The sequence below is a fragment of the Phycodurus eques genome, chromosome 10, assembly GCF_024500275.1.
Source record: "Phycodurus eques isolate BA_2022a chromosome 10, UOR_Pequ_1.1, whole genome shotgun sequence".
Classification (NCBI taxonomy): Eukaryota; Metazoa; Chordata; class Actinopteri; order Syngnathiformes; family Syngnathidae; genus Phycodurus; species Phycodurus eques.
Window position 1 is genome coordinate 23,728,885 of NC_084534.1, and position 21,414 is coordinate 23,750,298.

General features: G+C 42.1%; 2 protein-coding genes across 5 annotated transcripts in view; one reads left to right on the plus strand and one right to left on the minus strand.

Moving 5' to 3' along the window:
- The first annotated feature begins 31 nt into the window (after window positions 1–31).
- Window positions 32–11,559, plus strand: abhd14b (abhydrolase domain containing 14B). Of its 3 annotated transcripts, XR_009769384.1 has the most exons (6): window positions 32–88; window positions 475–689; window positions 1,071–1,312; window positions 3,472–3,652; window positions 8,403–8,612; window positions 8,734–11,559. XR_009769384.1 is itself a non-coding variant. In XM_061689131.1 (5 exons), exons 2-4 carry the CDS (start codon window positions 476–478, stop codon window positions 3,649–3,651), a joined length of 636 nt encoding a protein of 211 aa, XP_061545115.1. In that variant the 5' UTR covers window positions 32–88; window position 475; the 3' UTR covers window position 3,652; window positions 7,150–7,526. The 3 variants fall into 3 exon arrangements, 2 of the variants coding, with proteins under 2 accessions (XP_061545115.1, XP_061545114.1); XM_061689131.1 differs by lacking the exons at window positions 8,403–8,612; window positions 8,734–11,559 and adding an exon at window positions 7,150–7,526; XM_061689130.1 differs by lacking the exons at window positions 8,403–8,612; window positions 8,734–11,559 and adding an exon at window positions 3,836–3,966.
- cacna2d2a (calcium channel, voltage-dependent, alpha 2/delta subunit 2a) overlaps window positions 7,186–21,414 on the minus strand; it is a 162,130-nt gene continuing 147,901 nt past the window's right edge. The window contains exons 23-39 of one of the 2 annotated variants that reach the window (XM_061689128.1): window positions 19,554–19,568; window positions 17,240–17,300; window positions 16,863–16,960; window positions 16,010–16,100; window positions 14,738–14,800; window positions 14,487–14,590; window positions 14,300–14,398; window positions 14,134–14,225; window positions 13,675–13,722; window positions 13,527–13,598; window positions 13,296–13,448; window positions 11,432–11,484; window positions 10,619–10,674; window positions 8,725–8,848; window positions 8,537–8,646; window positions 8,381–8,463; window positions 7,186–7,936 (exon numbers count right to left, since the gene is read on the minus strand). In XM_061689128.1, the coding sequence (XP_061545112.1) occupies window positions 7,814–7,936; window positions 8,381–8,463; window positions 8,537–8,646; window positions 8,725–8,848; window positions 10,619–10,674; window positions 11,432–11,484; window positions 13,296–13,448; window positions 13,527–13,598; window positions 13,675–13,722; window positions 14,134–14,225; window positions 14,300–14,398; window positions 14,487–14,590; window positions 14,738–14,800; window positions 16,010–16,100; window positions 16,863–16,960; window positions 17,240–17,300; window positions 19,554–19,568 (1,445 nt within the window). In that variant the 3' untranslated portion in view covers window positions 7,186–7,813. The remainder of the gene's footprint in view (window positions 7,937–8,380; window positions 8,464–8,536; window positions 8,647–8,724; window positions 8,849–10,618; window positions 10,675–11,431; window positions 11,485–13,295; window positions 13,449–13,526; window positions 13,599–13,674; window positions 13,723–14,133; window positions 14,226–14,299; window positions 14,399–14,486; window positions 14,591–14,737; window positions 14,801–16,009; window positions 16,101–16,862; window positions 16,961–17,239; window positions 17,301–19,553; window positions 19,569–21,414) is intronic. The other variant, XM_061689129.1, reaches the window with a different exon arrangement.

Consider the following 21,414-nt stretch of genomic DNA (forward strand, 5'->3'; position numbering starts at 1 on the left):
GCTGACCGTATCTACCAATATCTATGTATTTCCCCTACTAATAAAGCGGAAGCACAACAACTTGTTGCGCTTGTATCGCCATCGTCAGGTAAGACAATGTCGATATTTGTGTTAAAAAAAATACTATTAACCCCACTTTCATTAATTTCTAGAGGCTGCAAAGACCGATGAAACTGACAAAATGACTTTTGAGAGATGAATACCAGCAATTCTGCTTTGACAAAGATAATAATGCTTTTTTTTTTTTTTAATTGTAGTGTTAAGTGAACATGTTGCGTTTGAGTGCTTCAGGGCAGGGTGGTCACTTTATTTGTTCTACTTGTACAAAGTACACGTTTGCACTTTCTCAGAAATGTTGAGAGAAAGTTCCTTCCCAAAACTGAAGGAGACATCTTGTGAACCCCCAGCAGGGTCTGTGCTTGTCATTCACTGGTAATGAGCATGTATTTAGTGTGTATATGTGTGTGTGTTCAGGATGTCGCAGGTGGAGGTGAGCGAGGGCAGCGTGGAGGTGCCATGCTGCACGTCGCCACTCTTCTACAGACAAAGTCGACCGTCCTCAGGAGACGCCAAGACGTCCGTTTTGCTTCTTCACGGCCGCCGCTTCTCCTCGGAAAACTGGCTCAGCGTCGGCACTCTGCACGCGCTGGCCAATGCCGGCTACCGAGCCGTCGCCGTCGACCTTCCAGGTGAGCGGAACAAGAAGGGGTCGTGCGTCAGGAGCGCTTGTCCTCGTTTGAGTCACGGGTGAGCTCGAGCCTATCCCGGCTGACATTGGCTTGAGAAGCAGGGTTCACCCGAGAAAGGTCACCAGCCAATTGCAGGGCACGTTTAAGACAAACAACCATTCACTCATATTCACACCAATAAACAATTTAAAGTCTTCAATGAACCTAACATGCATCATTTAGGAATGTGGAGGAAGCTGGAGTACTCTGAGAAAACCCATCCAGGCAAGCACGTGAAGAACTCCACACAAGGAGAGCCGAAGCTGAGAGTCAAACCTGGAACTGTGACGCAGACAGTATTTATTATTATTATTTTTTTAAGTACAACAATCTTGTCCGCAGGACTGGGCCGCTCCAGCTCAGCCGAGGCGCCGGCGGCCGTGGGCGAGCTGGCCCCCGCTGCGTTCCTGACGGACGTGTGCGAGCGACTGCGGCTGAGCCCCGTGGTGCTGATCAGCCCGTCACTCAGCGGCATGTATTCGCTCCCCTTCCTGCTGCAACAGCAGCACCTGCTGCGCGGCTACATCCCCGTCGCACCCATCTGCACCGACAAGATCAGCGCCCAACAGTACCGCAGCGTCAAGGTCACGTAACATCTATTTTTTATTATTATTATTTTTTGGACCAGGGTTTCCCACACTTTATTGAGTCAAGGCACATAGTCTACATTAGAAAAATATCTCATGGCACACCACCAGACAGAAAAAAGTGGATATACAGGTTTTTTTGTCATCTAGTGGAAGAGCATTTAATTGTGCTCCCAGGCTCTAGACGTCACTAGCATAGATAGACAAACAAAGATGTGTACACTCTTTGTAGTCAATCATTTTTGGACCGATTAAGTGAAATTAGATCATTTCTCAAGTCACATCCGATGAGCTGTCACGGTACACTGGTTGGGAATCACTGGATTAGATGATGAAAGTAAGGCTGTGACGATAATTTTAGTAATAAATTTATCGATGAATCCGATAAAAAAAAAAAAAAAATCCATTACTTTATTAAAAAAAAAAATAGGGCATAATTTCAAATTGCCAGTAAAAGCAGATGTTTGCAAATGTCTTACTTTGATTTAACAAAGAATCAGTCTGCTTTCTTGGAATGCAGCCCTATGGGGGGCACAAGCCAGTGCAAACTGTAGGTGTGACAGACGAATTTAAGGTGGAGGTGGGACTGCATCAGGGATCAGCCCTGAGCCCCTTCCTGTTTGCAGTGGTGGTGGATAGGCTGACAGATGAGGTTAGACTGGAATCCCCGTGGACCATGATATTTGCAGATGACATTGTGATCTGCAGTGAAAGCAGGGAGCGGGTGGAGGAACAGTTAGAAAGATGGAGGCATGCACTAGAAAGCAGAGGAATGAAGATTAGCCGAAGTAAGACAGAATATATGTGCATGAATGAGAGGAGTGGAGGGGGAAGTGTGAGGCTCCAGGGAGAAGAGATAGCAAGGGTTGAGGACTTTAAATACTTGGGTTCAACCGTCCAGAGCAATAGTGGGTGTGGTCAGGAAGTGAAGAAACGGGTTCAAGCAGGTTGGAACGGGTGGAGGAAGGTGTCAGGTGTGTTATGTGACAGAAGAAGGGCAAAGTTTCTAAAACCGTAGTGAGGCCAGCCATGATGTACAGTTTAGAGACAGTGGCACTGAAGAGACAACAGAAAGCAGAGCTGGAGGTGGCGGAAATGAAGATGTTGAGGTTCGCTCTCGGAGTGACCACGTTAGATCAAATCAGAAATGAGCTCATCAGAGGGACAGCCGAGGTTCGATGTTTTGGAGACAAAGTTAGAGAGAGCAGACTTCGATGGTTTGGACACGTCCGGAGGAGAGAGAGTCAGTATATTGGTAGAAGGATGATGAGGATGGAGCTGCCAGGCAAGAGAGCTAGAGGAAGACCAAAGAGAAGGTTGATGGATGTCGTGAGGGAAGACATGAGGGCAGTTGGTGTTCGAGAGGAGGATGCAGGAGATAGGCTTACATGGAAAAGGATGACGCGCTGTGGCGACCCCTAAAGGGACAAGCCGAAAGGAAAAGAAGAAGTCTGCTTTCTTGGAGAACTACAAAAATCTGATATTTACTGTTGAGAGGCTGAAATTCTGAGGATTTGGACAATAAACAAGGACTCCAAACCATTGCTCAATTATCAAACTAGTTGTTGATTAACTTGATATCCGATTAGTTGTAGATTAATTATTGCACCTCTATATTGAAGGAAAATAAAAATATGTAACAATAACTAATAAAAAATTAACTCACTGTTAAATCACCATGTGCAATTTTGTACGGGGGGGGGGGGATATATATGTATCTCATATAAATGTTTTGTTACTCATCCTTGGGCCCAAGCACCAGGCAGGTGAAGGCTGTCTTGGAATCGCTTAAATTATTATTCTTTCAAACAATGGAACACCTTTTGGGGGCCTTGACTATCGCCACGATTTTGGCAAGCGTGCGTGTACCCAGATGTAAATGTATTGGAGCCTCCAAAACTCACTCAGTGGCGCCCCCTGGAAAGTTACACAAAAGAAATTGTAACCCCCGTCACCAGTTTCACCGATCCACAAGAAATTTGGTGGACATGTCTATCATAACAGAATCCACATAAAAAATCTTTGAGACTCTTTTGCCAAAATGAACCCCAATAAGAAACAGTCTTTGCCTGTTTCAAAAAGTGTAATAGAAATATAACCGAGAGGATCATTTTATAGATTAGTAAATTAAAATGAGCACCTTGTTGTCACGACAGGTGCCGACGTTGATCGTCTACGGCGACGGTGACACTGAGCTGGGGCAGGTGTCGCTTAGCAACCTGAGTCAGCTGGCCAATCACAGCGTGGCAGTGATGAAAGGGGCAGGGCACGCCTGCTACCTGGACGACCCGGACGCATGGCATCGGCTACTCATGGACTTCCTCGCTAAACTTTGAGGTATGACCGTGCTGGATTACAAAAAACACCGACAAGCATTGAAGTGAAAAATATGAACATTATTTATTAACTGATTCTCTGTAATAAACAATTTGAAAATATTTTACAAGGAGTCACAGACACAATATTTTACAAAGTTTGCCCCTCTTCTTTTTTTGTCATTTTTTCTCTTTTTTCGTGTAGCTTCATCTGTACAAAAAGAATGGAGCGACAAACAAAACAAAGAAGGAGCTCAAGTCATCCTCACTCACACGCTCGCTCGCTCACGAGAAAGAAATACAAAATAAAAATCTGTTTGGACTTCAGACCTCAAACTTATAAAGAGTGCTCTTTTCCTATAGTTATATTTAGATATATATACTGACTTCACTTTGACTGATTCCGACTCGTTTTCTCTAAATGTATTTTCTTTTAAACACACACTTTTGTCAAACATGGTCACATAGCACCAGACTACACTACACAATCACATACACACTGTCTCCCCCCCCCCACACACACACACTGACGTAGCCCTCCTCCCCGTTTGCTTATTTTAATCAACACCCCCCCAATCACAATTTGATTTTGATGCATTTTTGTCAAAACTGCACTAAGCCTTAGCTTGTCACAATGCGAGGCGGCTACACGTTAGCAATACTGACTGACGGACACCTTTTTTTTTATTTTTTATTTTTCCACTCTTCTGTTACATTTGTTTCACAGGAACAACAAATAACATTCCCGGGTCAGTTTAACCCAGGGTGTGTGCAATGATCAAAAGTGTCAGAAACTAAAGAAATTGTAATAAACATGGTTTATATCGATATTAACCATTTCAATCAGTATTTAAAATGGGTCAATTTAACCCAGGGTGTGTGTAATGACCCAAAGGTGTCAGAAACTAAACAAAATTGTAATATTTAAATCCAATTATTAATGTTCTAATATTTAAACTGTGCCAATATAATTTTTCTAAATTCGTCCAACAAAATGAGGGGAAAATAAATAAATAAAATCGCCCACAACATTTGATTTGTATTTACTTTTGGTAGATCTGCCAAATCACAGAAGATGCGAGTCACATGATATCATCATGCTAGGTGGCTACATGTTAGCATGACTAACGCCATGTGTTTTTCTCCTAACCATCTTGTTACGTTTATTTGTCTTTTTTTTTTTTTAATAGCTCATTATTAACTGCTTTAACTGTTTCAGTCGACATTTAAAACGCATCAGTTTGACCCGTTTCTCAGGAACAGCACTAATGTTCCTTTGCCAATTTAACCAGGGCCTATGTAATTATCCAAAAGTGTCAGATAAACAAACAAAATCCCAATATACATTATTTGTTAATATTAACTCCATTAATGATCTAAAATTAGGGTGGGGGGTGCGGGGTGAGGGGGAATCCGAGCTCTGTTGTGCGTGACACTAAGGCATTCAATAGAGAGGTGTCGTTTTTCTATGTTGCATTTTAAAAACTCAAAACACCGACTGACTAACACATTCTGTCAACCCAATAAGCGGCGACCTCCCTTTCCCCCCCCCCAAAACGTTCATAACACTGGATTGTGTTCATTGCGACATACAGGACATAAAAAAACAATCAGCCCTCGCATCACACACATAATTTTCAAGACATTCCACTTGATTAAACACTCACACACACATAATTCAGGCAGAACTAGAGCAGTCGAATGGCCCAAAAAAAAACAAAAAGTCCAAAAAAGGCTGGATTTACGCTGCAAGTGACAATTCGGATTTGCTGTTTGTTAAAGAACAAAATTCAAAATTGATTTTTATTTTTTTTTTTCCATTTCCAAGGACATCCACGTACATTTCCGTGAGTCTTTTGTATCTGTATCGCTGTTGCAACCAACACCGAAACAAATACCAATTCTAGTTGAAGTAGAATGTGAAATTGAATTTGTTGGTCTGTGGATCAAACAACTTTTGGAAATGTTGGCTGGCATTCAGCTCCTTGTTATAGAACAGCAAGTTGCGTAAAAACTACTGAAGCATTGAACAGTTGGACATTCAAAAGTTTAGAGAAGGTCAAATTAAGTTCACCCGTAGGGGTTCTAGTGCATTTTAGGTTTATACTGAAATTTCACTCAAAAACCCAATATCCCTAACAGAGGACCCCAGCATATTTGCGGTCTGGCACCCGCGGATTCACCTATTTGCGGATTTTTTTTTCCAATTATTTTTTTTTGGGGTGGATCCCAATCTCTAAAACGCTATATATTCTCTCTCTCTCTCTCTCTCTCTCTCTCTCTCTCTCTCTCTCTCTCTCTCTATATATATATATATATATATATATATATATATATAGCCCCACCCCCGGTGCAATTTATAATGAGCATCATTATCATCATTATCCACTGATTTTCGCAATTCGCGGACCGGGCTGGTCCATATCCCCTGCGAATAGTGGGGATCCACTGTCTATCTGTGATGTTTTACACAAATAAACTCATTTTAAAAAAAAAAACAAAAACACCAGCTATTAATTTAAACTTCAGCCAAAGTATAGACAATTTAATATTGTCTAAGTATGCTACATTAGAGACATGTTCACTATTTTATAAAAAAAAAAAAAAGAAAAAAAAAAGAAAAAAGGCCAATGGTGTTATGTGAAGATTACCCTCATTTAAACCAATGTGGGAAAGAGCCAACTAAACCCTCTATTTTTATTAGTTATGTGTTATTGATTAATTTGGTCATCCGCACATGCGGGTTGTTTCATGTGTTCCCTCACAGCCATATTGGATGCTGTACATGGAAATAGTGAAGAAAACTGGATACATATAGGCATTTAATGAGAATTGGGCACTTGGACCTGCAGCGTAAATCCAGTTGAAGTGTGTGCTGACAGCCTGCTGATCATACCTCCACCTGTTGCTTTGTAGTCATGTGACGGCAGTTCTACCTAAAGCTGATCCCGCTCCAAGATGGCCGCTTTATTTCAAATAAACAACTACTACACTATACAGTCGCTATGCTCGTCCACCACAAAGTGCATCAAGGCACTAATTATGAAACGGAGCGGCTCCTAAACAGTCTAAAAGGATGATCACGTGACGGGCGCTGACTAGTTAATGCGCGCGCGGCCGTATTTGGTGGCCATTTTGGGGACAGCATGATAAGGCCTGGACCGCCCTGGCAGTGAATGACAGAACCGATGGCGAACACGCGACAAAATACACTTTAGCTAACAATTCTGTGGAATACCGAAATGGAAAACAAATGTAAAATTACGAGACTCGTCGTAGAATAATATTGTGTTCTGATATAATATTATGAGAAGAAAGTAGGATTTAGTAGGCCATCATTTCCCCTCATAATATTTTGACTTTATTCCCGTAACAGTACAACTTTTTTGCCCGTAACATTATGACTTAACTCTTGTAATATTCCATTTTTTTTCCCCTCGTGATACTAATGTTTTTCTTGTCGCATTCCGATTTTATCCTTGCAACATCGAGCTTTTTTTTTCTTGTCCTTCTTCACAGCCCCGTGAGGACTGGCAGAGGTGATGTTGGTATAAATGGAGGTCAGAGAGGTTCTCTTTATTTTGTTGATAATATATAACACCACACCATACCGCTCACTAATAATAATAATTGAAATGTCACAGCTGTGTTATTAGAGCGTGAGCCTTAGTGTAGCGAATATGACAATAACATTATTATTATTATTATTATTATTTTTTTTTTAAATCCCTCTCATTAAGCCGTTGTTGCTGTCTTTTTGGCTAGAAAAATAAGACCACATGAAAGTATCTCATTTTGGCAAATAGATGTAGTAGTGCATAAATTAAACATATAGTCAATATTTTGTTGTTGTTGGTGAACAAAATGAAAATAAAAAGTTGGTCATTCTAATGACACGAGACACGTCGTCTAAAGAGTTCTTTTTTTGGGGATTGGTGGGTGGGCGTGGGGGTCTCTCCTTGTGTGGTTAATGGGGTGACCTTGGCTGAGGACACACAAGTGAAGCTGGCTAGACGGCGGCACTCAGGGCTTCTCATCATTGCCTATAAGACTACTTTCGGTGGAGTTGGTGAGGTGGGCGGGGGGGGGGGGGGGGTATATGGGGACATATGAGAAGCACAGGACAGCTATAAGGTGTGTGTGCGTGTGTGTGTGTGCATGTGTATGTGTGAGACAGATGAAATTAATGAAGTAGAGAGTGAGCGTGAGGGCTGACGACAGGGTAAAGCACGAGCAGTTGAATCAGCAGCAAAGCCACGCGGGACGGACGGAAGGAGTGGCCCCGTCCACAGTCCGACGTGTTCTCCTGAGGAAGGACACACATCGGAATTACACATCACGTCAAAAATGGCGTGCAAGTTATTAAATGATGAGGCAGGTTGATGAGGGCTTTACATATTGCTCTGCATTCAGGGACTATTCCTAATGAGAACTCATAAAATAGTCAGTTTGTATGCTAACATATGGCACACTCGCACATCATATTAATGAAAGCGCTGATGGGAGATCGATAAGAATGTTACATCTTACTGTATTTCGGTACTATTTCTAGTGAGAAATGATCGCTTACGCACTAACTGTTTTTATGCCACATGATGATGGCGAACCTTAATAGAGAAGGCAGAAAAGCCGATTGGTTAAGATTTTACGAACCATCATGTACTATTTGTAATGAGAATTGCTAAAATGCTAAGTTGATATACTTTAAATGTACTTGATGACTTTTTCTAGATGCCGGGGACAGCCTTACCGCGTTGTTGTTGTCAAAACAGGTGGAGGGCCCTTTTCTGTAGCGCGCCACTGTCATTTCCTCGCACGGGTTCTCCTCCATGACTGGAAATAAGCGATTAAGGAAAAAGAGCAGAGATTTTCTCCACGTCAACAACATCATCGCACCAGAGGATACACTCCTCCTCCTCCTGGGACAGCGTTTCGATCTTGCAGGCGTTGCAGGGCATCTTCTCGGCCACCACGAACAACAGGTTGGTGTTGTTTATCCTCTTGGCGTGGATCAGCCTGCACAGAAACGACACTGCACTTTATCAAGTCATGTCGTTCTTGACGGTGTGTGTGTGTGTGTGTTTATATGTGCACCTGGAGCAGTTGCCACAGTCCTGCAGCATGTTGAAGGAGCTGCTCAGGTTACTCAGGTAGTACTGAGTCTGGATCATGACACAGCTCCGATCCTTGGAGTCCAGTCCTTCGGCCTCCACCTTATCTGCACGCACACAAACACGAATCTATACAATTACCTACAAAAAGTTACACGTACAGTGAACACTCGCTACTTCGCGGTTCGACTATTGCAAATTCATGACTTTTACAGTGAAATTTTGCATGCTGTTTTTTACAGCGTACAAACTCTCATTGTATTCTGTATAATAATATAATAATAATGTACTTATTTTTCTGACAAAGGTTTGAACTTTGAGCGTGTTTAAACAAGAGAAATGTGAGAAAATGTTAATGGTGAGGTTTAAAGCCTTAAAACACAGTATAATAATTGTAAAAAATAAAGTTGCCGACTGGTTAGAGCGTCTGCCTCACAGTTCTGAGGTGCGGGGTTCAATCCCCGGCCCCGCCTGTGTGGAGTTTGCATGTTCTCCCCGTGCCTGCGTGGGTTTTCTCCGGGCACTCCGGTTTCCTCCCACATCCCAAAAACATGCATTAATTGGAGACTCTAAATTACCCGTAGGCGTGACTGTGAGTGCGAATGGTTGTTTGTTTCTACGTGCCCTGCGATTGGCTGGCAACCAGTTCAGGGTGTACCCCGCCTCCTGCCCGATGACAGCTGGGATAGGCTCCAGCACGCCCGCGACCCTCGTGAGGAGGAGCGGCTCAGAAAATGGATGGATGGAAAGTTTCCTACTTCACGGAGTTCACCTATTGGGGGTTATTTTTGGAACGTAACCCCGTGATAAACGAGGGAACCCTGTACTTGACTTTTGGGTGAAATTTCAGGATAAACCTAAAATGCACTATAACCTTTACAGCTGAATTATTTTGATCTCTAAACCTTTGAATGCCCAGAGTGACTGGAGGAGTCACAGAAAGGCATAGAAGTGGACGTACTTGGAAATGTATTGGCCGATTCATGGATCAAAAACCTGTCGTGAATTTTGATGTTCAGCTCCTTGTTAGAGGAAAGCAAGTCGTGCAAAACGTACAGAAAATTTGAAGAGCTGGACATGTGCAAGCAAAGGTTTAGAGAAGGTCAAATGAAGTTCATCTGTGAAGTTGATTGTGCATTTTAGGTTCATCCTGAAATTTTACCTGAAGGCAAAATATTCCTAACCTTTTGGGAGTAGTGTATGTACAAGTTTACACGTGACTTTTTGCTTAAGTGCGTTTCAAAGTGTGCATTTCAAGTAGGTGCGTGGGTAAGTAGAAAATCTCCTGTTTGAAGCTGGGTACATAACGATTAATCGGGCTGATTTTGAGCATTACCCTTCCGATCAAAACTCCTGATTATCAGATATCTTTAAAAGATTATCTTAAGCGATTATCCTGTGGTGTGGGGTGTGTTATGTACAATTTTTCTGCAGAAAACAGCCATCAACAATCGTGAATGTTAAACCTTTTCAATATTTACAATTGCAAATCCTTATTCGTGTGGTCAAGACCGAGTTCTCGATGATTGTGCTGGAAACGGAACAAAAGATGATTGTTATTTCTACGATTACTCTTTCTTTTTACAGCAATTGTCAGTGGAGTTATCGTTATGTGTGTGGTGTGCTGTGTTTGTCGTCTCGACTACACCGCACACTAACGCAGGTTGAACACGCCTGATTTATTTAGTTTTTTTATCGTGTGGGGTCGCTCATATTTAAAAAAAATGATGGTAAAAATCGGCACGTTGTGTACCGAGCTTAACAAGAGTAGTGAGAGAAACAAACACCCGTTAATTGTAAATGAATTTGTAAATAAGATGTGCGCCAACTTTCAGACAAATGATGAAAGTAATTACTGTTGGCCTTTTGGCACCCACCTGTGACAAACCAGCTGTGATAAGCCAGTCCATACATGAACTGCTGGAACAATGACCTAAAGACAAGAAGGGGCCAATATAAATATTTAATGACGTGTATTTTGTAGCAAGCAGGACAAAGCATTAGGTAATGTGATCCAATACCAAATCGAGCCATTACAAAGATAATCATGCTGTGTCTTCATTCATAGAGGTATTCATTTAAAGGAAATATATGCATCCCCCCCACAATTAAAAGTAGTTCCCAGGTGTCTTCGCCTTTTGACTTTGACACGATTCCCCGTAGTTGCTTGAAAAAGGCAGATATTCACAGTCTAGCTGTCAAGTCGTGGGCGGAAAACCTCAGCGTGGGGCGGTTTTAGGGCAATTCAATTCCGGATCGCTTGCTTACAGACCCTTATTAAGAAATAGGCTCACAATTTCTTGTTGTGTAATTTCACACTTGATGGTTGAGCAGGCATTCCAGAGACCAAACTATTTCTATTCACGCCAATAAAAAGTCAATTATCCGTAATGTTTCTCTTCACAATGTTTATTATTGTGGCTGAAATTCGCAGTGGGGTAGAACTGCACTACTTTCTAATATTTTGACCATCTAATGATATCAACTAAATATTTAAAAAAAACTATTCTCAGCATTCAAGTCGCTCCACACCCCTGCAAACTACAAGCACAATAATAAACACTGTTAAATTATTACCTAGAAACAGAACGGTTGATAGTAAATCCGTTTTGAATGTTATTACGCCCTGCAGGTGTGCCGAATAAAATTTCTAGTGAGGGTATATAATAATCATGAGGTAAATTTCTCACCATGCAGCAGCAGACGTCCACCAAGCCAGGTTAACAAAATCTGCAATCGTGGGCTGCGGACGTGACAATGAGTGAATGTAAAATTATTACATACTGTATGTATATACGACCCCAATTCAAATGAAGTTGGGACGTTGTGTTAAACATAAATACAAACAGAATACAATGATTTGCAAATCATGTTCGACCTATATTTAATTCAATACACGACAAAGACAACATATTTAATATTCAAACTGATAAACTTTATTGTGTTTTCTAAATAATCATTAACTTAGAATTTTATGTTTGCAACACGTTCCAAAAAAGCTGGGACTGATGGCAAAAGAGACTGAGAAAGTTGAGGAATGCTCATCAAACACCTGTTTGGAACATCCCACAGGTGAACAGGCGAATTGGGAACAGGTGGGTGCCATGATTGGGTAGAAAAGGAGCTTCCCTGAATTGCTCAGTCATTCACAAGCAGAGATGGGGCGAGGTTCCCCTCCTTGCGAACAAGTGCGTGAGAAAATAGTTGAACAGTTTAAGGACAATGTTCCTCAACGTACAATTGCAAGAAATTTAGGGATTTCATCATCTACGGTCCATAATAGCATCAAAAGGTTCAGAGAATCTGGAGAAATCACTGCATGGAAGCGGCAAGGCCGAAAACCAACATTGAATGCATGTGACGTTCGATCCCTCAGGCGGCACTGCATCAAAAACCCACGACAATGTGTAAAGGATATCACCACATGGGCTCAGGAACCAAATGTACAAAATACAAAACCCATGTCAGTAAATACGGTTCGGCGCTACATCCATAAGTGCAACTTGAAACTGTACTATGCACAGCGATAGCCATTTATCAACAACACCCAGAAACGCCGCCGGCTTCTCTGGCCCCGAGTTAATCTAAGATGGACTGATGCAAAGTGGAAAAGTGTCCTGTGGTCCGACGAGTCCACATTTCAAATTGTTTTTGGAAATTGTGGATGTCGTGTCCTCCGGGCCAAAGAGGAAAAGAACCATCCGGACTGTTATGGACGCAAAGTTCAAAAGCCAGCATCTGTGATGGTATGGGGCTGTGTTAGTGCCAATGGCATGGGTAACGTACACATCTGTGAAGGCACCATTCATGCTGAAAGGTACATACAGGTTTTGGAGAAACATACGCTGCCATCCGAGCAACGTCTTTTTCATGGACGCCCCTGCTTATTTCAGCAAGGCAATGCCAAACCACATTCTGCACGTGTTACAACAGCGTGGCTTCGTAGTAAAAGAGTGCGGCTACGAGACTGGCGGGCCTGCAGTCCAGACCTGTCTCCCATTGAAAATGTGTGGCGCATTATAAAGCGTAAAATGCGACAACGGAGACCCCGGACTGTTGAACAGCTGAAGCTGTGCATCAAGCAAGAATGGGAAAGAATTCCACCTAAAAAGCTCCGACAATTAGTGTTCTCAGTTCCCAAACGTTTATTGATTGTTGTTAAAAGAAAAGGTGATGTAACACAGTGGTAAACATCACCCTGTCCCAGCTTTTTTGGAAGTTAATGATTATTTGCCTAAAACAATCAAGTTTATCAGTTTGAACATTAAATATCTTGTCTGTGTAGCGTATTCAATTACATATAGGTTGAACATGATTTCAAAATCATTGTATTCTGTTTTTCTTTATGTTTAATACAACGTCCCAACTTCATTGGAATTGGGGTTGTACAATGGTGCCTTGAGATACAAGTGACTCGACCTCGTTTGAATTGTTTCATTCTTTACATTCTATTTAATTGTCATGGAAAGGATTAAACCACCACCGTATATAATTGTCAAAATGTATATATATATATATATATATATATATATATTTTTATTTTTATTTTAGTACCACAAAGACTCCTCTCCGTGCTGCTCCAGCCTCGCTGTTGGGCATGCGCTCGCACACCGACTGGTAGTCGAACGACTGCTTGCGGTTGTAAAAGGAGTTGTTGTAGAGCGCGTACATCAGGTAGGGGTCCACGTCGCTGAAGAACATGCCCACCTGCGGGGGACCCCGGGGAAGTCAGGACCGTGATTCAAGAGGAAGAGTAACCACCCGCGACGGGGATAAAAACACCACCTTGTTCCAGTCATCCTTCTGGTTGGACATGATCAGGAAGCCGCCGTCGTCGACCAAGTAACACAGGAGGTCCTGCAGGCAAATGCATCAGTGGCTGTGAGCTGGAAGAGCAGTGAAAAACGTGCAAGGAGACAGGGTGGACACTCACGTCGTTGTTGGCTTCACAGTCCATCTCGCAGACCCTGTTTGGTCCACACTGACAAACACAATAAGAAGGCAAATGAGTATGAAATGAGGGAACAAAAGTTGTTTATGTTTCGTTCGTTCATATAATGTTTGTATAAATAAATGATATGCACATATTTAAATTTCGTCCGAAGACACCAGCCAAAGAGAAAACAAAATTTGAGCAAGTTCAGCTTCAAACAATCATATAATTAAACCGTATTCATGCTCGTTAGTGTAGCATACACAGGAAGTCAGCGATCCCATTTTGTGGGTTTGGTCATATGACGTTCCGCATATAGTAGATTACCATAATGTATATCCCAATTCCTGGTACCACACAGTAAAGGTTCAATTATTTTCGGGGCACCCGACTCAATATTTGACAACAGAAATATAGTAATTAAAGTGAGCCACTGAGGTACATTGCCCATTTGGTTACCGTGTTGGGGCCTTGGCGGTTGTCTGTGTGGTTACTGGCAAGAATCTTGAACTTATCCACCCAGGCTTCGAGATCCAGCTTGACGCCGACGACTGACAAAGAGGAAAAACAGACAGTTACTGTGATTCTCTTCTAAACTAATAGTCGACGTTACGGGGAAACGCACCTGCCGGTTTGATAGTCTTCCCTCCGACAGTGATTTCTACCGCCGTGCTGACCAGGATCCCTATGGTGTCATTCTCCGGGTTGAGCAGCTCGTCTCTGGCTGCGAGAAAAACAAACAAACAAACAAAAAAAAGTGAGTCAACAAAAAGACCAGGCCCAGCGTGAAACTCCCCGGTAGCATCATTCACCTGTCCGATAAGGCGCTCTGAAGATGTAGCCCTTGTTGTCGAGACTGCGGCGGTAATAGCTGGCGTTAAACGGCTCGGGGTCTTCCTCCCAGCTTTCCGCAGCCCTGACATTTTAAGAGAGAGCTGTAAATCTCCCCGCTATGAGGCCACTACTACCGTACTTGTTCCTTATCTAAGTGATTATACTTTAAATGGGAGGCATTAAAAAGCATTAAAAAACAGCACAGTGTCTTGATAAGAAGGATTCTTACTTGTTGGGAAACACTCTTGTGATTCCTCCGTCTGTGGTAGCAAATACAGCCAAAAAGCCGTACCTTAAAACACACAGTAACAGGAGCAGACATTAAAGGGGACATAATATGGAAAATGGACTTTTAAATTCACTGCCATTGACGGCTTTAGAAGTCAAATATCCATGTTAACTGGGAAGGCTGGCAGTGAATGAGTTAATGGCATGTATGCAAATAGTAGGAGTCGTAGGAGTGCCTGCGCACCCAGCATTACTTATCTACCGACTTCTGAATGTGTCTGTGAATGAGCCGTTCTGCACTTCTGTCTCAGCTTTACCTAATAGTGGTGTTAATTTACAAAAATAACCACCACCACACCACCCATGATCTGATCAGCTAGGCTGGGTGACGATCCAGAGCCTCTTTCGAGCTACAATAGCACACCATTGGCGGCAAAACCTTTGTGCTCAAGGGCCACATTTAATATTTACAATCCGACAGATGGGCCAGGTCATCTGGAGATGAGGTTAAAAGTGGATATAGAATATGTTAAATAGTTATATGTATATTTCAATAAAATTATCATTTTACATTTAATAGTAATTCAATTATAATTCATGAATCAATTATTTAATACAATCCGTATATATTTTTAAAGGTATGGATTGATTAGATTGTTACGCACACTTCGCTACCGCCAGCCATGCCCATCAAAGTCTGTGCTTATATACTTTTAAAGTCTGTGCTTCAATACTTTAATACAAAAGCTAACTACTGTGCTAACATCATCTCCCCAAACTCTCAAAGGTGTAAGAGTCACGACTGATGCAATCAAAAAAAGTGCAATAGGAGGAAATTCATCTGGACGCGGCGAACTTATCTTCGTGGCTGACGGGCTTCCTTCTGCAACGAAGCATTATAAGCTATACATTTTGAATAAAACAACCCTACTCAAATGTATCTAACCTAAGCATTTTCAGGCATTTTTGTCTAAAAAGCATATGAACTTTCAATCTTGATGCGACAATGCCACGATGCTCCCGCAGAGCCGAGAAGAGGTGGAGACATACGACACTTCTCGGAGAGACAAAGTGTCCAATAGAGTGTCCTCCGTCGTCATGGTAACAAAGCCCAGAATCATCATCATCATCATCATAATAACTTCAGTAGGACAATGTCTATATTTTTTTATCCTTGTAGTATTTTGATGACAGACATGCTATTAAGACACCCGGGAACCGTTTCCTTGAATGTGTCATCGTCCGTGCGACGCGTTTGCCACTCAGTACTCACGTATTCAAGTCTTTGTTCTTCCACACTTTGTCCACCAGCTGCCTGATGATGCCCGTGTCCAAAATCAGGTTGTGAAGGAGCAAATTGTCACCTAAACAGGACGACAGAACACAGTTAAATATTCGGAGGGAAACTGAATACCGACATGAATACAAGGTAGCCACGCTTATCGTTTCCTGTAGGGGAAAAAAAAGAAAAAAGAAAAAAAGAACATCCCAATGGGCTTTGTTTAATTAGTTTTGGAAGGCCTATTGCACAGGTGATAATGGAATTTCAGGCTTTTAGCAGACAGAAAAGATTAGGAGGATTAATTATGTTTTTTTAAAATTATTATTATTTTTTGGTCAAATGTGTTAACGATGAGAAACAATGACTATTGCCAATGTATTCATTAAAGCAACTGTACAAAATGTTTTTGGGGGGCCTCCGATTAAAAAGCAGACAAATGGTGCCAAATACCAACATCAGTTTTATCATATAATATATTTAGCTTATTTTTTTTAAATTCATGTTTTTGAAATGTATTCAATAAATGTCTTGACAAGATTATCGTGATTGCTTATCCTTTGGCGTGGGTTGTGTTAAGAGTGATTTTTCCTTCCCGATCTGCTTGGAAAATGGTGGTCACAATCATAAATGTTAAACCTGTTCCATATTTCTGATCCCAAATCTCTTTCTTTGTTCTCTTATGTTGTTTTGTCTGGATTCCCTGTGGCACCGTGCTGCCTCACACAGGTCAGTCTTCTGGTACTAAAAGAATTTGGGGGTTGGAGTCAATTACGCTTAAACCTTTAAACCTACGCTGCTATTTCAGGTAAAATTTGCGACAAGTTGGTGGTGAAATCAAACTGACATTGTTTGGAGTCAGGGGTCACTTTCTCCATGAGGGCAATGAAGTTGAGCAGGAATTCCGTGTTGTTTCTTGACAACTCCAGATCGTTGCAGTATTCCCTGAGGAGCCAAAATTAAAAAATGAAGACTGCTTACACCTGCCTTTCGCATTTAGTACCAAAACAAATCATGCAGCGTCATAGCAGTGGCAGCATGCACGGAGGATTGTACTTGGGCACAGTGACGGTGAATTCTGATGACACAAACGCCAAGTTTGGGCATCACTCATCAGTGACAATGAAAACAGTCCAATGCAACACACACGCACAAACAAATTAAACACTCATGGACGAGATGTGACATAACAATGACAACAAGGAGCGTTCCACACAAGGCTACCTGGGAGCAATGAATATATGTCCTTCAGACTCAAAACTGTTTGGCAGCAGTGACTCAAAATCTGCAACAGAAAGGGGGAAGATTATCCGGGAAAGGGGAAAAAGGGGGCCGAGGAAGTGGGGGACTTGCAGCTGTTCGTGGGGCGGAGGGCGGGTGTACACAACGGGACTTTTACCATAGCAGCATTGAGGAATCATGGGAAACATTTGCGTTAGCCAATATGGTGCCTCAAATACAACCTGACCTGAATGGATGAACTTGGATTTGTATGTTTTTTTTTTTTTTTTTTCCCCCCTTTAAAAAAAAATCATTATTCACTGAGGGATCAATCCAACATGTTTGGAATGTCTGAGAAGTGACTTGACCCAGCATGGCGTCCGGGAAGCGACTTCTCAGACCCGCACAGGGTTGCAGAGAGCGCTGTGAAAATTTGGTCAGGCAGGCATCAACGTGGCCAACTGTTTGCAAGGGGTCCTGATGGAGGTGGTCACCCCTCAGACTGCCAGGGCAGGGGGGCTCGGACAGACACATAATCGCAGGAGATGCATTGCATTGTGAAGGGCATGTTGAGGGCAACGCTAACAAAAGCTGAACGATTAAATCTCTTCTTTTTACACTGGAGGTTTAGATCTACCAATGGGGTGCCCAGGGAGTCTGCGCCCACAATGCCGTGCACCATCCAGGGTCGGGGTTCGCTTAGGAAGCGTTGGGCCGTGCGCCTGGCGGTCTGAGGGGTGAGTAAAGGGTGTGGCGGGGAGAGTGTGAGGGGGACAAGCTGATGGAGACGGGGATTGTAGAGAGGGACGACACAGGAGATCGGGTCGCTGCACTGAGCTGACACCTGAGGGGGGGACCCGACGGGGGGGCTGGACACAGCTCAGGCCTGTGTCATGGGGTGTGTGTCCACTGTCCAAACACACTAACAACACTGTTCTTACCTCCCTGCTGCATGAAAAGTTTCTTGTCAATTATGTCGTCAAAAAAGGCATAACAAATTGAACGTGAAAATTTGAGTCCAAGCCGCATAAACAAGCAGACCAAATTTATTTTGACTTATTGTGGTTTTAGTACACATGCCTTGGGGCCAAGCAGATTTCAGCAGGTTGAAAAAAAAATAAACTTACTGTGCTTGGTAGTTGGCAGCTAATATTGTATGTAACACACATTACTGCTACTTCGTGAAATGTAGGTGCTCGACTGAATGACACTCGAGTTCTAAATGGACGGCAATGCTAATACTAATGCTAATGCTATGTAAATATGACCTTATAGTCTTATGGCTAATTCCAAAACACCACATCATTAGGTATACATGCACAATCAAATGAGATCCAATACAAGAGCTGATTTTAAGATTCTACCGTTACAAAGGTAACGAACAGGTCCTCGCACTCCCATGAGACATGTCCACGCCAGTTTCGCCTAGATCAGTGAAAATTCTTTCCATTCTCAGTGCACTCAATCAATTGCAACTGGCCTGTTCTGGAAATATTTTCTAACTTTTTAGGTTGCGCAAATGATCCCAAAATACATACTTTTTCGCCAGCATACATACGTTTTCTGGCATGTTCGGGCCCCTAACTTAGGAGAACAACAATACAATAATTCCAAGAGGCCGATTGCACCGCCTGGTTGTGGGGCTGTAATAATGATCAGTTTGAGCTAATAAACTACGTAACAATCTTATTGTTGGACAGAAATTCCTCTCGGCATGATGCGATACATTTAAAATTGGGCATCATTATCTTTATAAAGGCAGAATTTACTATACGGCACTGGTCCTGGATCTTACCTGAATCTGCCGCGGTACCTACTAAACTGTCTGTAATAACTACTGTTTGCATATCTGCAGAGATCACCAATGGATCTAGCTGTCATATTGCTCATTCCTGGGCCCTGATGTTAGAATGAACATTTACAGATTAGTGACACTGTAAGAAATAGACAGAGAGGTGCGAGAAGAGAGGATGTGAAGAAGAGGTGAAAGACAGACAGGAGGGGAAAGGAGCCATCCACAGAAGGAACATGAATATGTCTTCCTGTTCAGTGTGTCTGCAGCAGAGGTGAACTGAGAACTGAGCCTTTATCGTCATGTCAGGAAAGGTGAGGAGGAGGTTAAACGTGGGAGAAGAGGGTCCTGGAGGCAAAGACGGGCAGGTACAGAGGCAGGCAGACAAGGGGAGGCGGGGTTAGGGTGGAGTTAGGAGGGAGGTGGTGGGGGGTTCGGGATGAGGGATGAGGGAGGAAGCGCTAGGCAGGAGGAGGAGGGGAAGTCAAGGTATAGGGAACGTGGACCAAGATGGAGTATACTTGCCCTGGATGTATGACACTGTGTGGATCCATCAGAGAAGGAGCAAGAAAAGAAACAGGGGATCGGGTGGGAGGGGGTTTTGAGGGGAGGGGGTCACAGACAATATTTTATTCAATTTATTGCTTGAATAAAAATATTGTGTTCTTGAGAAAAAAAAACGAAAAACTTTTTGAACTCAAACAAGACAAGTAAAGCGGGATACACACATACAGATGGCCCTAGCTCAAGATTTGTCGGATGTCTCAAAGATGATCCTGTGGTGTAGGGTGTGCTAAAAGGGATTTTTTTGTTGCTTTTTTTCTCCTCAATCTGCTTGGAAACGTCCGACAACCGGAATTGTTTCATCTTTTCAACATGTACAATCGCTAATTCTTGCGTGTATGGACAACACCGAGTTGACTTCAACATTACAATTTGTAATATACGGTATAATATAAAAATAATGTACAATTAGTCAGCGACCTGAAGCTCATCATGACAAGGAGAAGAATTTAAAACAGGAATGTAGTTACCAGATAAGCTAACAGTTAGCCTAGCTTCCACAGTTCATATTCGCCCACTCTTTCGTACAGACATACTGACAATTGTCCCAAATCTTTGAGAGATTATCCTGACCGATTATCTTGTGCCGTGGGGTGTGTTAAGAGTAATTTTGCTTTCCCGGTCTGCTTGAAAAACATTCAGGGCTGAAAAGTGTAACCTTGTTCAATATATTCAATCGCATATTTCTTTTTTTATCTTCGTATTTTCCATCCGTCTTGATGCCCTGCGGCATCAAGTCTTGGTACTACGACAATTTTATTTAGTGAAGGCAACTCGCGATTGTTGGTGGAGAATTCAGGTACATCTCAATTGAATTAGAATCGTGTCAAAAGCTCAATTTAGTTCGGTAGTTAAATTAAAAAAAAGTGAAACTCATAGATGCACTACACACACACACACACACACACACACACACACGCACACACACACACACACACGGAGTGAATTATTTTTTTTGTATAATTTGGATGGTTATAGCTTACAGTGAATGAAACCCCCTAAATCACAATCTCTAGAAATAGATTATTACGTAACAAATCAAGAAACAATAAAAATGATTTTTAATGTAGAAATTAGGCAGGAATTTGCCCTGTGTAAAGTATTTTTCCAAGTGTTTAATGAATCTATATAATGTATGAGTACTGAAATAAATTGACTTTTCGACCGTATTCTAATTTATTGATATGTATCTGTGAATAGTTTTGTGTGTGGTGTGTGGTTTTTCCCCCCTTGCCGTGTGTGATTTATCATGTTTAAAAATATCGGTGAAGATATATAAGATATAAAATTCATATGCGTGGACCCCGCTTAAAAGAAATGAAGACCAAACATCTTATTTGCTGGAGCAAATGAGAAAGACAGCAAAAAAAAAAAGATAATTATCGTGGAAAAATATCAAGAGGAAGTACAACAAAGAAAGAATGAGAAAGACAACAATGTGTCCCCATTCGGACCCACAAAACCCAAACTCCCACACAGGAGCAGCCCTGCACTCGGGCCTTGTGGGAGTTTATGTGCTGAATGATTCCAAAGCTCACACGCATTACACAAAGTCACACATACGACAGAGAAGGGAAAGAAAATCATAGTAGGCATCATACAGTAAGGAGGTGAAAAGCATGCGTCTTTTCACTATTTCCCCCCCTTCCCCAAACAATACTGGAACACACACGCTTCAGAATCATTGCTCGGTGGAGAAGAGGCGAGAGCATTTGTAAAAGAAATAATGATAATAATAATAATAAAAAAATAATAGTACAAAGTCACCATTATTTTCACCGGCGTCACATAGCTTTCACCTTTCTGTCTCTTCAGTTCATTT

Coding starts and splice junctions, on each gene's coding strand:
- abhd14b (XM_061689131.1), top strand. CDS start 476: ATGTCGCAGGTGGAGGTGAGCGAGGGCAGCGTGGAGGTGCCATGCTGC. Junction 690..1,070: donor CGTCGCCGTCGACCTTCCAG/GTGAGCGGAACA, acceptor TCTTGTCCGCAG/GACTGGGCCGCTCCAGCTCA. Junction 1,313..3,471: donor AACAGTACCGCAGCGTCAAG/GTCACGTAACAT, acceptor TTGTCACGACAG/GTGCCGACGTTGATCGTCTA.